The 14237-nt window shown below is 49.6% G+C and overlaps 1 protein-coding gene and 1 non-coding gene across 2 annotated transcripts in view; one reads left to right on the top strand and one right to left on the bottom strand.

The window, feature by feature from the left end:
• The first annotated feature begins 4262 nt into the window (after positions 1–4262).
• The window catches only part of SLC44A2 (solute carrier family 44 member 2), a 30463-nt gene continuing 20488 nt past the window's right edge, over positions 4263–14237 (top strand). The window contains exon 1 of the mRNA XM_060094149.1: positions 4263–4391. Within this exon, the coding sequence (XP_059950132.1) occupies positions 4361–4391 (31 nt within the window). The 5' untranslated portion in view covers positions 4263–4360. The remainder of the gene's footprint in view (positions 4392–14237) is intronic.
• Positions 9752–9823, bottom strand: TRNAE-UUC (transfer RNA glutamic acid (anticodon UUC)). Its single transcript has one exon. It is a non-coding gene; the product is annotated as a tRNA-Glu (tRNA).

The raw sequence follows: 14237 nt of genomic DNA, 5'->3' as shown, positions 1-14237 counted from the left end.
CCAGCTCATCAGCTACTGTGGACCCTGGGTTCCTCCCCAAGATTGTTGGCAGGGAAGTTTGTGGTGGGGAGTGGAAAGGAAAGGGAAAAAAAATCCCAGCCTGCCCGAGAATGATCGTGCTCCACAGAGGGAGGGAGGGTCCTGCAGGGCCTCTAGGGGGAGACACTCAGCTCTCCCATGCTGAGTTCCTCCTCACCAAACCCAGCCCCAGGTCTTTATCAGCCTCTGAAGGGGGGATGGGCATCCCCACAGGGGACTTGAGGAAGGAAGGATCTATCAGAACCACCCACTGCTTCTAACATCATTCACTGAGCACTTATCTTCATGTCCTCTTACAGAGAAAGAAACAGAAGCACAGAGAGGTGAAGCCACTTGCCCAAGACCACACAACAATTGAGCCAGAATTTGAACCTGAGTTGTGGGGTTTGAGAGCTGGGTCCCAGCCCTCTTCTGTCTCATTACAGGATACAAGCATTACTATTACTAACAAGAGCTAACCCCTATTTGGTGCTCACTACACTCAGGGGCTCCCCTAAAAGTCTCCCATGTGGGAGACAATGTTCTGAGTTAGGAAACCTGTTATCTCCATTTGACAGATAGGAAAACTGAGGCTCAGAAAGAGTGAATGATTTGTACAAAAATCACCCACCCAGCAGAGGCAGAGCTGGAAATTCTAGCCCTGCAAAGCCCAAGGTTTTAGGTTGCTTCTGCCCAAAAGAGGGGTGTCCTTCGTGCCTCGACCAGCCCCTTGCTCAGAAGGTAAACTGGGTGGATTGAGGACACTGCCAGTCCCTCGCCCCAGCCCCAGCATCATTGAACATTGCAAGGGCCCTTCTCCTGGGGCCCTCAGATGTTTTCAGGCAGTAAACAGAACCTAAAAGCCTGGGCCCAGCGCCCTGGAATCTGAAACTCAAGGTCTGTTTGGCTGAAAAATTCATGAGCCCAAAAGCTTCAGTGGGATCAGAGAACAGAGCAGCTCTGTGTGCCCAGCTGCCCCACTGCAGCTGCAACCTCCCCCGTCCCTAGAGGCTGAGGCCCTGCCCCAGTTCCTCCTAGATGCCTACAGGGACCTTGCCTCTAGACACCCCCCTTAATCTCTTCTCCACACCACTAAAGGCATCTCCCTGAAACTCACAGTCCTATGGCCCTCCCTCACCCTCACATAGCCCAGGGCTCCCCAATGCCCTCAAGCTGCCCTGCTTGGCAAAGTTTGACCCCTGATGACCTCTCCCACGAGGCACGCTTGAACCCATTGACTCAGACACACTGACTCCACCTGGTTCTCACTCAGCTCTCAGGCCTCCTCTTCAGAAGCCCTTTCTGACCTCCCACCCCCTGTCTAGGTCAGATCCCTCCTCTTTGCTTTCCCAAGTCTCCTGTGCCCCCATCACAACTGTGTTGCACCGTGTTTTTAAAAAGCTATTTTACAAACTTTTAGTGTGCTAATATATATTTACCACATAAAATCTGCCATTTTATCCATTTTAAGTGTCCAGTCCAGTAGCATTAAGTACATTCACATTGTTGCACAACCAACACTGCCACCCATTTCCTGAGCTCTTTTTCTCTTTTGAAATGAAAACTCTGTCCCCAGTAAGCAGTAACTCCCCATCCCCCTCCCCCCATCCGTTGCGCGGCATGCGGGGTCTTAGTTCTCCAACCAGGGATCGAAACTTTGCCCCCTGCAGTGCAAAGGCAGAGTCCTCACCACTGGATCGCCAGAGGATTTCCACGGAATCTATTTTTTGTTTTTTTAAATTTAATTTTATTTATTTATTTTTGGCTGTGTTGGGTCTTTGTTGCTGTGTGCGGGCTTTCTCTAGCTGCAGTGAGCGGGCTTCTCATTGCGGTGGCTTCTCTTGTTGCGGAACACGGGCTCTAGGCGCCCAGGCTTCAGCAGTTGTGGCTCGCGGGCTCTAGAGCGCAGGCTCAGTAGTTGTGGCGCACAGGCTTAGTTGCTCCGGGCATGTGGGATCTTCCCGGACTAGGGCTCGAACCCGTGTTCCCTGCATTGGCTGGCAGATTCTTAACCACTGAGCCACCAGGGAAGCCCCGGAATCTGCTTTTTTTTTTTTTTTTTTTTTTTGCGGTACGCGGGCCTCACTGTTGTGGCCTCTCCCGTTGCGCAGCACAGGCTCCGGACGCGCATGCTCAGCGGCCATTGCTCACGGGCCCAGCCGCTCCACGGCATGCGGGATCTTCCCGGACCGGGGCACGAACCTGCGTCTCCTGCATCGGCAGGCGGACTCTCCACCACTGCGCCACCAGGGAAGCCCTGGAGACTGTTTTTTGAAATAGAGTTTTCATTACCCAAGAAACCCATGAATACTTTCTTCCACTAAAGATACAGAGAGAAAGACAGATAGAACATGATAGATTAGGAAAAAGTCCCCTTTGCCTCCCCTCCCCCATCCTGGTCCTTCTGACATCCCCTATAAAGTTGAAATCTTTTTCTGTTGTTATGTGCAGATGTGTGCGTGTGTCTGTTTCCCGTATCTCTCTCTCTTTCTCCTTCTCATACCAAACGTAACCAACTAAAAACAACTTGCTATTTTTACTCACCAATAGGACCTGAAAGCCTAGCTGAGCTACTCTGCAGGGTTATGGCTGAGGGGTGTGGAATGTATGTGGAATGTGAAGTTAGCCTTCACAGTTCAAATTCTTGTTCAGCTCAGTGCTCACTAACTGTGTGTTTGTGGGTAAATTAGTTACCCTCTCTGTGTCACTTTCTGCAGCTGGAAAATGGTTGCAAGGAGTAACACAAAATACTTAATAAATTGCTTAATCTCCCTGTGTCATTTTCCCCAATGGGAAAAAGGTGATAAAGATTTAATGAAAAGCACTTAATACCTCGCCTGATGCTGACTAATCTCCCTAAACATTTACTCTTGTACTAACCTGCAGGGCCACCTCCTTCTTTCTTAAACTATTAAGATATTTCCCACTTTTAAAATGTAACATATATTAAGAAAGGGCAGAAGTCAAATAACTGTGACAAACTGAAACCATCTGTTTAACCACAGTCCTGTTTCTGCCCCCCCCAGGAAGTCACCCTATGGCCTTTCCTGCCAATCACTACCAACAGCAAAGGCCACCTCTGATCCATGTTCCATAGGTTGATTAGCTATGCCTGTTCTAGAACTTCTTATCAAAGTCTCTGGCCTTTTTCACTGGGCATAATGTCTTTTTTTTTTTTTTAAGATTCATCCATGCTGTGGCACTTACCAATAATAGTTCATTCCTTCTTCTTGCCGAGGAGTATTCCATGGTATGGATGGACCATAGTTTGACGAACCATTCACCCATTGATGGACACTGGACACTTGGGTTGCTTCAAGCTAGGAGCCATTATGAATAAAGCTATTATAGAGCTGCTATGAACATTTGCATACACATCTTTGTGGGTTTCTTTTCTATTCTTTCTTTTTTTAGTGGTTTTGGTTTTATTTTTCTTGGGTAAATACTTAGGAGTAGAATGTCTGGGTCGTATGGTTGATGCTCGTTTATAAGAAACTACCAGATCTTTTTTCCAAGTAGTTGTACCATTTTACATTCCCACCAGCAGTGTAAGAGAACCCCATTTGGTCCAGATACTAACTAACACTTGGTACCCTCAGTATTTTGAGTTTTAGCTATTCCAGTGGGTATGTAGTGGTGTTATTATCAAGTTTTAATTTGCATTTCCCTGATGACTTCATTCTTTTCATACATTGTATGGTGTTCTCTTCTGTTGTATTGTGTTGTATGCACCCCTCAATTGGTGGACATACATGTTCTCCACCATTTTTTATAAGAACTCTCAAAACTGCAGGTAACACCTTTTGGCACGTACTCGCCGTGCATATGGTTTCTCCAGGATCAGTGGCAGAGAGGAATCGTATAGGGTGAAACGGTTTGGATTTAATCTTTCTGCCAGAGAACATTCTGACCCACAGCATCAGCTCACCCCGCTTGATGTTACCAAACTCTAAAATTCTTGCCAATCTGATGAATGAAAAATAGCATCTTTTTGTCTGTTCACTGGCACACAGTCGACACTCAATATCTATCTGGCGAATGAGTGGATGGATAGATGATTGAATGAATGACGACTGCTCCTTGCCCACTAAACGAACCTAGAGGGTCTCTCGAGAGCCCAGATAGGAAACAAAGGTTGGGGCTCCACCCATTCTCGAGCCCGACCCCGCCCCTGGGTCCCGCCCCCACCCGCTCGGGACTCCCATTGGTGGGGTCGCGAGGGGATGACCAGGTGGGAGGGGCGGGCCCGGGCCCGGGGCGGGGCGCTGTAGCCCGCGGAGCCTCTCGCCCTGCCGGGCTGGGGTCGCGCTGGCTCACACTCCCCTCCCCGCCCGCCGCGGCCATGGTGGACGAGCGGAAGGACGGAGCCTACGGTAGGAGCCGCCCCTGGCCCGCGGCCGCCTCTGCTGAGTTCGGGGGCCTTGGTGGGGGGAAACATCCGACATCTTAAACACCCGCGCTGCAGCTGGGGGCCTCCTGCTTCCCGGCCTTGCATCCTGCTCTGCGCCGAGCCCACTCCCACCTGCTCCCGCCAGATCGCCCTGCATCCCCTCTCGGGAGCCCCTGCTCCCCCTCCGGCTGATGGGCCGGGACACACGGCGCATGCTCCGCCCGGGGAGGTCCCGTTATCTGGGCGGCTCGATGCAGGGCGGGGGAGGGGAGGCACGGCGACCGGAGCTCGGAAAAGGACCAGGGCCCCAACCTCCGCAAATCCTCCTCTTCCAACTCCCTTTATCCACTTCTTCCTCCTGCTCACATTCCCCTAGAAGTAGCCGTCCCGGGCTTTCGGCCAGATGGGGAAACTGAGGCAAGACTAGGCAGACCCAATGCTGGGGTGGGAGGCGATCGGGTCTCGCCCGCCGTCCGGGAAGGGCGGAAACAAGGGCGCCACCGGCGAAGGGACAGGAAGGAAACAGGAAACAATTGAGAAACTTTCCCCGCCCTGTGCAAGGAGCCGGGGATGCTCGCTCCCATTTCGAGGGGTCCCAGCGACAGGGACCCCCTTCCGCGAACCTCTGAGGGCGGCCTTCGCCTCTGGGCCTATGGGATGGGGCAAAGATGAGGCTTCCTCCCCACCCACGCCCTGCAGAGCTTCCCTTCCCAGGGTTCCACGGAGGGGTGTGCGGTCCTCAGTTTCTCTTTTCTCCTCCATTTTGGGTCCCCGGGGCTCAGGTGGGCACACGGCCCACGTGGCACTGCCTTGGGCTAAAGAGGCTCTGCCACCCCTCCTTGTGTGCCTGAAACTTCCTGGAAACTGTGAGACCGAAGGGCCTTGGGGAGGGGGCCGGAAACCGCTCAAAAATAATCAAGAAAAAAGAGCTGGCTAGAGCTGTGCCTCCCTCCCCTCAGGGACTGTGGCCTTTAGAGGCTGCAAAGAGAGACAGATAGGAGAGGCTGGGCTCTCCCTGCCCAGCCCAGCCAAGGGCCTGGCAACTGCACAGCCTCTCCCCTCTCTGCTTGAAGCTGCCAGCCCAGACCTCCTGCTCTTGGTTTTGGCCCAAGCTCCAGACCCTGTGGCTGCCCGTGCTGTGCATCCCTTCGGCATGGCTGGCTGTTTCTGATCTGGGATTCTCTGCCTGGGGTCCTGCCTGCCTGTGGGCAGCACCTGAGGGATCTTTGGTCTCCCTGAGGCAAGCCTGGGGGCAGAGTGGACAGTGATATGATTCACCCAGCCTTGAATTTGGCCAGAGGGAGCCAGCCATGCATGGTCTTGCCAGGAACACACTGGAGACAAGGGACCTATGAGCCCAACAGACCTTGTGCTGGGCACTAGAAGCACATTCCATCAACAAATATGTATTGAGCATCCTTCAGGCAGTGTCTAGACACGGAGAACACAGCAGTCAACAGAGTGGAAAAATTCTTGAATAAATAGGTAATTTTAGGTAGGAGTGTGCGTGTGTGTGTGTGTGTGTGTGTGTGTGTGTGTGTGTGGTGGGGGGAGGATCATCTGGGATTATTTTAGGCGACCAAGGGCTGGAGGTTGAGCCAGCCATGGGAAGATTTAAGCAAAATGTGGCAGAGGGAACAGCAAACAAACCACACAGTTGCTTAATTATTTCTCTCTGTGAGGCCGGAGAGTGTGAGATGGAGACTTCAGCTGGGTCTTGCAGCCAGGCCCTCACCTCCTCCAGAGGGGCCACATGGCTTGAATCCTTAGAGTGGGCGGGGGGGGGTGGCTTGCTTAGTTTGTAAGTAGTCCATTCTCATTAGAACCAAAAACCTAGGGCCCTTGCTCTGCCCTGTGAAGTCCCTGCCAGATAATGAGATTTCCTTTGGGAACAGCGTGCTTTGGAAAGAGTGGCTCACAAATCCTCCCCTGTACCCCAGTGCCTTCCCATCAGTTATTGTGAATTTAGTGGGTGATATCAGACAGACATAGGCTCAAATCCTGGTTGGTTCTGATACATACAAGCTTTGTGGCCATGTGCGAGCTGGAGACCTCTCTGAGACTGTATCCTCATCTGTAGGGCTGGGCAGACTGTACTGGCTGGTGGGAAGTGTTTTGCACAGTGCCTGGTAAACTGTACGTGCTCAGGAGGGCTCTGGGACTGGTGATACTGGGGACATGGATTTTTCTATGAGCTGCTGGAGAAGCAGCCCTATCTGTTGAGGCACATATCTGGACAAGACTGGGCAGGACAGAAAGCTCCTTCCCTATCAGACACCATATCTAGAGGAAGGCAGCATCTCTGAGGAAGCCAGGAAATGGCTCCTGACCCCGACGGATGTCAGCAAAGGGCACTGCCATCCTTCCCAGCCCACTCCTGGCATGAGCAGCATGGAAAAAGATTCTAGAACCTAAAACAATAGACTCTGATGGGGTTCGGGGACTGGGAAAAAAGTCATGGTGCTTGTTTTAAAAGCAGATTCCATGGCTCATTCGCTAGAGAGTTCAACTCAGCCAGCAGTAGGGCTCTGGCATCTTAATTGTTAAAAATATTGTGGAAGAGGGTATTGTTAATTGTAACTTTTTTCAGAGGAAGAGATAATACATTCACATGCTTCAAAAAACAAAAGATACAAACTTTATCATGAAAAATCTCCCTCTTGCTCCCTCTCCCAACATCACAGTGCCTGGTAAACTGTACGTGCTCAGGAGGGCTCTGGGACTGGTGATACTGGGGACATGGATTTTTCTATGAGCTGCTGGAGAAGCAGCCCTATCTGTTGAGGCACATATCTGGACAAGACTGGGCAGGACAGAAAGCTCCTTCCCTATCAGACACCATATCTAGAGGAAGGCAGCATCTCTGAGGAAGCCAGGAAATGGCTCCTGACCCCGACGGATGTCAGCAAAGGGCACTGCCATCCTTCCCAGCCCACTCCTGGCATGAGCAGCATGGAAAAAGATTCTAGAACCTAAAACAATAGACTCTGATGGGGTTCGGGGACTGGGAAAAAAGTCATGGTGCTTGTTTTAAAAGCAGATTCCATGGCTCATTCGCTAGAGAGTTCAACTCAGCCAGCAGTAGGGCTCTGGCATCTTTTTTTTTTTTGTGGTACGCGGGCCTCTCACTGTTGTGGCCTCTCCCGTTGCGGAGTACAGGCTCCGGACGCGCAGACTCAGCGGCCATGGCTCACGGGCCCAGCCGCTCCACGGCATGTGGGATCTTCCCGGACCGGGGGCACGAACCTGTGTCCCCTGCATCTGCAGGCGGACTCTCAACCACTGCGCCACCAGGGAAGCCCTCTGGCATCTTAATTGTTAAAAATATTGTGGAAGAGGGTATTGTTAATTGTAACTTTTTTCAGAGGAAGAGATAATACATTCACATGCTTCAGAAAACAAAAGATACAAACTTTATCATGAAAAATCTCCCTCTTGCTCCCTCTCCCAACATCACAGTGCCTGGTAAACTGTACGTGCTCAGGAGGGCTCTGGGACTGGTGATACTGGGGACATGGATTTTTCTATGAGCTGCTGGAGAAGCAGCCCTATCTGTTGAGGCACATATTTGGACAAGACTGGGCAGGACAGAAAGCTCCTTCCCTATCAGACACCATATCTAGAGGAAGGCAGCATCTTGGGATGCCTCAGTATTACAACACCTTGTGTTTTCTTCCAAACAAAGTCTAGGCCTTAGACCTTTGCATGTAATTATATACATATTCTTTATTTAGTGGCTTTTTTCCCCTTTTACAAAAATGTCAGCAAATCCCTAGAGTACTAGCTTCATGAGGCAAGAAGGCATGTCTGTTTGGTTTGAAGGTGTATCCACAGTGCCTGGCACATAGCACATAGTAGGTGCTCAACAAATATTTGTTGAATGAAAAGGTGTTTGTTTCACATAGTGTTGCTTTTTTTTCCTTTTTCTTAATATATGTCGGAGATGATCCCTTTCTCACATCAGCACCTGGAAACCCTCCTCAATCTTTGCTGATGGTTGCATTAAGCTGTGCATTTGTGGGTGGACCCTCTTATATTGAACCAATCAAGGGGAATATTTTAAACATTTTTTTAAGATGAAATTTCATTTTATTTATTTAATATATTTTGGCCCTGCCGTGCAGCTTGCAGGATCTCAGTTCCCCGACCAGGGATCACATCTGGGCCATGACAGTGACATCACCAAATCCTAACCACTAGGCCACCAGAGAACTCCCTAAAGTTTTTTTTTTTTTTTTTTTTTTTTGCGGTACATGGGCCTCTCACTGTTGTGGCCTCTCCTGTTGTGGAGCACAGGCTCTGGACGTGCAGGCTCAGCGGCCATGGCTCACGGGCCCAGCCGCTCCACGGCATGTGGGATCTTCCCGTACCGGGGCACGAACCCGTGTCCCCTGCATCGGCAGGCAGACTCTCAACCACTGCGCCACCAGGGAAGCCCCTCCCTAAAGTTTTTATTGAAGTAGAAAATTCATACCTAAAAGGGTATAGATTCTAAATGTATGAGGTAACCAGCACCTAGATCAGGTAAAAAATATTACCAGCTTCCTGAATCCCCTCATGCCCAAGGAGAGCCTATCATTATTATTATTTTTTTTAATTTTATTTTTGGCTGCCTATGGTATTTGTTTTTCTCTTTTTGGCTGCATTTGGTCTTCGTTGCTGCACTCGGGCTTTCTTTAGTTGCAGCGAGTGGGGGCTACTCTTCGTTGCAGTGCATGGGTTTCTCATTGCGGTGGCTTTTCTTGTTGAGGAGCATGGGCTCTAAACATGCAGGCTCAGTAGTTGTGGCTCGCAGGCTCTAGAGTGCAGGCTCAGTAGTTGTGGTGCACAGGCTTCACTGCTCAGCGGCATGTGGGATCTTACCGGACCAGGGCTTGAACCCATGTCTGCTGCATTGGCAGGCGGATTCTTAACCACTGTGCCACCAGGGAAGCCCGAGGGCCTATCATTATTAATATATTTTAAAAAATTTTTGTGGTAAAATACATAACATAAAATTTACCATCTAAACCATTTTTAAGGGTACAGCTCAGTAGCATAAGGTATTGTTATTACATTGTTGCACTGTGGCCTGTTTTTGTAAAGCCAATGGACTAAGAATGGCTCTTGTATTTTTAAAGTGTTCTTAGAAGAAGAATATGTGATAGAGGTGACATTTGAACCAGAAAGCTTAAAAATTTTAATATCTGGCCCTCAGAAAAAAATTGTAGATCTCTGGTAAGAACCTTCTCATCACTCCAGAAAGTTCTCTCCTGCCCCTTCCCAGTCAATCCCCAATGGGAGAATAATAATAATTATTATAATTATTATTTTGACCACACCACGCAGCTTGCGGGATCTTATTTCCCCCACCAGGGATTGAACCTGGGCCACGGCAGTGAAAGTGCCAAGTCCTAACCACTGGACCACCAGGGAATTCCCAGGGAGGATTATTTTTAAACAGGATTTGAAGTTCTTTTATAACAAAATTAATATATTCTCTCTGCTGGGCTGGGGGTAGGGGCTGAAAATTAAAAATAAGCCCTCAACCGCACAGAAGATTTTAGCTTTCCAAGTGAAAGAACCCTTCACATACCCTCAGCTAGCTGTCCTCACCCCAGAGGTAAGACAGTCAAGAAGACTCTTTCCAGAGCTTAGACTATTTATTTCTGTGTGTATGTGTGGCAGCTGTATCTTTTTAAAGCTCCTCAGGCTGGTTTAATGAGAAAGGGTACTGTTCCTAGGGTGGGCTACTATGTTACCTTGTGAGATGAAGAAACTTGCAGATGCAAAACAATGTCTAATTATGTTAGTTTGTGAAATAGGCAAGTGAGGAACAGGGTGTGTAACAAAACAGGGGGGATGAGGGATAAACATCTAGAAATCTGCTTAGGTATGTGCCCTGTGGACAGTGTCTAGAAGGGAAACCAGTGAGAGGAACTGCCCCCAGGGAGAGGAAGTGAGGGCTCTGGGCCAGGGGTGAGAGGGAGAGGTATTTTTCTTAGTCCAAAGGCTTGTTCTGCCTGAAGTTGTTTTTTTGTTTTAATTTGATAAGCATACAGGTTACTTAACATAAGCAAGTTCATTCATAACTTCCTTCAGCAAATATTTATTGTGCAGGTACCATGTGCCAGGTTCTGTCCTAGACCCTGGAGATCCAGCACTTGTCAAGCTGAAATGTAGAAAGGAACCCAGACAAGATACTAAGATGAATGGGGAAAATTCTCACAATGTCAGAGAAGGTGCTCTGGAGAAAAGTTTAGCAGGAAGGAGGGACAGGAGTGATATAGGGCCTGGAAGCAGGGTTTAAAATTTCAAACAGGATCAGAGAAGGTCATCCTGAGGTGACCAGAGGATTGAGAGAGGGAGCTGTATAGAATGTTTCAGGCAGTGGGCAAGGCATGTGCAAAGACCCTGGGGCTGGAGCATGTCTGGTGTATTTGAGGAGCAGCCAAGAGGCGCGTGTGGCTGGAGTGGAGAGATCAAGGGGGTAGAATGGGAAGAGGTGGGGGCAGAGAGGGGATGGGCAGATGTACAGGGCTTTGTGGATCATGGGAGGACTTGGGCTTCTGTTCTTTTTTTTTGGCCGTGCCACGTGGCTTACAGAATCTTAGTTCTCCAACCAGGGATTGAACCTGGGCAGTGAAAGCACGGAGTCCTAACCACTGGAACACTGGACTGCCACGGAATTCCCTGGGCTTCTGTTCTGAGAGAGGTGGGAGTCATTGAGTTCTGAGCAGAGGAGGGACCTATCCTGACTCAGGGGTTCACAGGTACCCCCTGGCCTTTCTGGGGTGCAATGGCAGAAGCCAGGAAACCAGACCAGAGGTGATAGCACTAGTCAAGGGACATGAATCGCCTTGTAGCAAAAAGGTGCTAAATAAATGAACACATCTACAAAAAAGTTAAACAGAGTTCTGACTCTCAGCCAGGTTCTGGAACCCAGGATTGGCCCCGTTCCAGTCCCAGCTCCATTCTTCTAGCTCTGTACTAGCAGAGACCTTTAGTATCCCTGAACCTTTCATATCTGTACCTTTTGCATATCTGAGCCTCAATTTCTCCATCCAGAAAATGGGGTTAATGACAGTATCAGCTCCCTCTCGGGGCTGCCTCAAGGGTTCAGTGAACTCATGTGGGTATAGCACTTAGCTCAGAGCTGGGTCTACAGTAAATACCTAGTTAATCGGAGTTATTCACAGAACACACAGTTCAAGAGCATGGTATAGATAACCAACAAGGACGTACTGTATAGCACAGGGAACTCTGCTCAATACTGTGTAATAACCTAAATGGGAAAAGAATTTGAAAAAGAATAGATACGTGTATATGTATAATGGAATCACTCCGCTGTACACCTGAAACTAACACAACATTGTTAATCAACTATACTCCAATATAAAATAAAAATTGAGGGAATTCCCTGGCAGTCCAGTGGTTAGGACTCTGCACTCTCACTGCCAAGGGAGGGCCTGGGTTCGATCCCTGGTCAGGGAACTAAGATCCCACAAGCCTCGCAGTGCGACCAAAAAAAATTGAAAAAATTTTTGGAAAAAAAAAAAAGAGAGAGCATGGTGTCAGGACCAGAGTTCAAAATCTCAGCTCCTGCCGGCTGTGTGATTTCAGACAAGTCACAAAGCATCTCTGTGCCTCCATTTCTTTATCATGCCATCTGCCCTCAGAGCCTCATTGAAAGGATAAAATGGATTCCTAGAAGGAAATATCTGCTTTGGTGCCCAGCACACAGCAGGTGCTCTATCTTTGGTCCTATCATGGTGGCCAGTAGAATCACTTCTAGCTTTCCTACCCCAACCTTTTGTCAAAGGGATTTTTCTGGGCAGCTGGGATGCCCATTACCCAGGCAGAGATTTCTGGGAAGGCAGTGGTGAGCTGGCCAGGCTGCGTGGGTGAGGCCTTTGGCCATTGTAGGCCTTGGGGACTTGGCCTGTATCCAGAAGCCTCAGGCTGGGTGGCACTTGATGTCCTGCTGGCATGAGCATTGTGACTGGGTAGCCTGTATCTGTTTCCTTATCTCCTACACCCACTGAACTGGGTGGGCTGGCCTTCGTACTCAGCAAGGCTGGGACCCAACGGCCGCCTCCCCTCCCCGATGCTGGTCTAACGGTCCGACTTTCCCATGGCTTCTCCCCCACCATTGTCACATCTTTAGCTCTGCCTCTGCCAGTATCTGCCCACAAAAGGCCTGGGTTGGAGCCAGAGGGACCTTGGTTTCATTCAGAGCTCCATCCCTCACCAGCTATGTGGTCTGAGCACGTGGCCTCAGTTTGCCCCCTCTGTCAAATGGTACCATGCTCCTGGTTAGCATTTCTTTTTTCTTATTTTTTTGTTTTCTTTTGGCCGTGCCGTGGCTTGCGGGATTTTAGTTCCCTGATCAGGGATCAAACCCGAGCCCTCAGCAGCGAAAGCGAGTCCCAACCACTGGACCACCAGGGAATTCCCCTGGTTACCATTTCTTAAAGCCTTGTACCCCAGACCTGTGCTAAGTGCTTTTTGAGCACCAAGCCCTGGCAACAGCTACCAGTAAATGCAAGGATGAGTCCCATTCTCCACACAGGAAAACGTTAGCCTGGAGAGGGAAAGGGCTTGTCAATTTCTCCACCCACATTGCCGGGAATGGATGACATGCCTTTACCACTGCCGGTTGTTATAAGCAGAGCACATGAAACAGGCTGGCACAGACTTGGCCTCAACACCTGTGGGTTCATGGCTTAGAGACCAGGGGGCAGCGAACTTCTGTAAAGGGCCAGAGAGTCAATATTTTCACATACGATCTATGCCTGCTACTCGAGTCTGCCATAGACCACAGACAACATGAAAGCAAGCAGCCATCAACAATACGAAAACGGGGACTTCCCTGGTGGTGCAGTGGTTAAGAATCCGCCTGCCAATGCAGGGGACATGGGTTCGAGCCCTGGTCTAAGAAGATCCCACACACCACGGAGCAACTAAGCCCATGCGCCACAACTACTGAGCCCTTGTGCCACAGCTACTGAAGCCCGCGTGCTTAGAGCCCATGCTCTGCAACAAGAGAAGCCACCGCAATGAGAAGCATGTGCACTGCAATGAAGAGTAGCCCCTGCTTGCCACGATTAGAGAAAGCCCAGGCACAGCAACGAAGACACAATGCAGCCAAAAATAAACAAAATAAATAAATTTATTAAAAAAAAAATATGAAAACGAATGAGCATGGCTGTGTGCCAAGCAAACTTGATTTATAGCCACTGACATTTGAGTTTCACATGATAAAATAGTCTTCCTTTGGTGTTTTTCAGCCACTTAATGGAAAGACCATTCCTAGTGCTGAGCCATATGAAAACATGGTGGATGGATTTGCCCCACAGGGGACAGATGGTTTGTCAACCCCTGGCCTAAATGGTTAAGACACCGTGGTAGGGACTTCCCTGGCTGTCCAGTGGTTCACCTTCCAGTGCAGGGGGTGTGGGTTCGATCCCTGGTCGGGGAGCTAAGATCCCACATGCTTTGCAGCCAGAAAACGAAAACAAAACAGAAGCAATATTGTAACAAGTTCAATAAAGACTTTAAAAATGGTCCACGTCAGGTTTCCTGGTGACGCAGTGGTTGAGGGTCCGCCTGCCGATGCAGGGGACGCGGGTTCGTGCCCCGGTCTGGGAGGATCCCACATGCCGCGGAGCGGCTGGACCTGTGAGCCATGGCTGCTGAGCCTGTGCGTCCGGAGCCTGTGCTCCGCAATGGGAGAGGCCGCAACAGTGAGAGGCCCGCGTACCGCAAAAAAAAAAAAAAAAAGCACCAGTAAAAATGGTCCACGTCAAAAGAAAAAAAAATCTTAAAAAAAAAAAGACACTGTGGTAGG

Source organism: Mesoplodon densirostris, chromosome 3, assembly GCF_025265405.1.
Source record: "Mesoplodon densirostris isolate mMesDen1 chromosome 3, mMesDen1 primary haplotype, whole genome shotgun sequence".
Taxonomy (NCBI): domain Eukaryota; kingdom Metazoa; phylum Chordata; class Mammalia; order Artiodactyla; family Ziphiidae; genus Mesoplodon; species Mesoplodon densirostris.
Note: the sequence above shows the minus strand (reverse complement) of the source record. Positions and strands in the feature narration are given on the sequence as shown.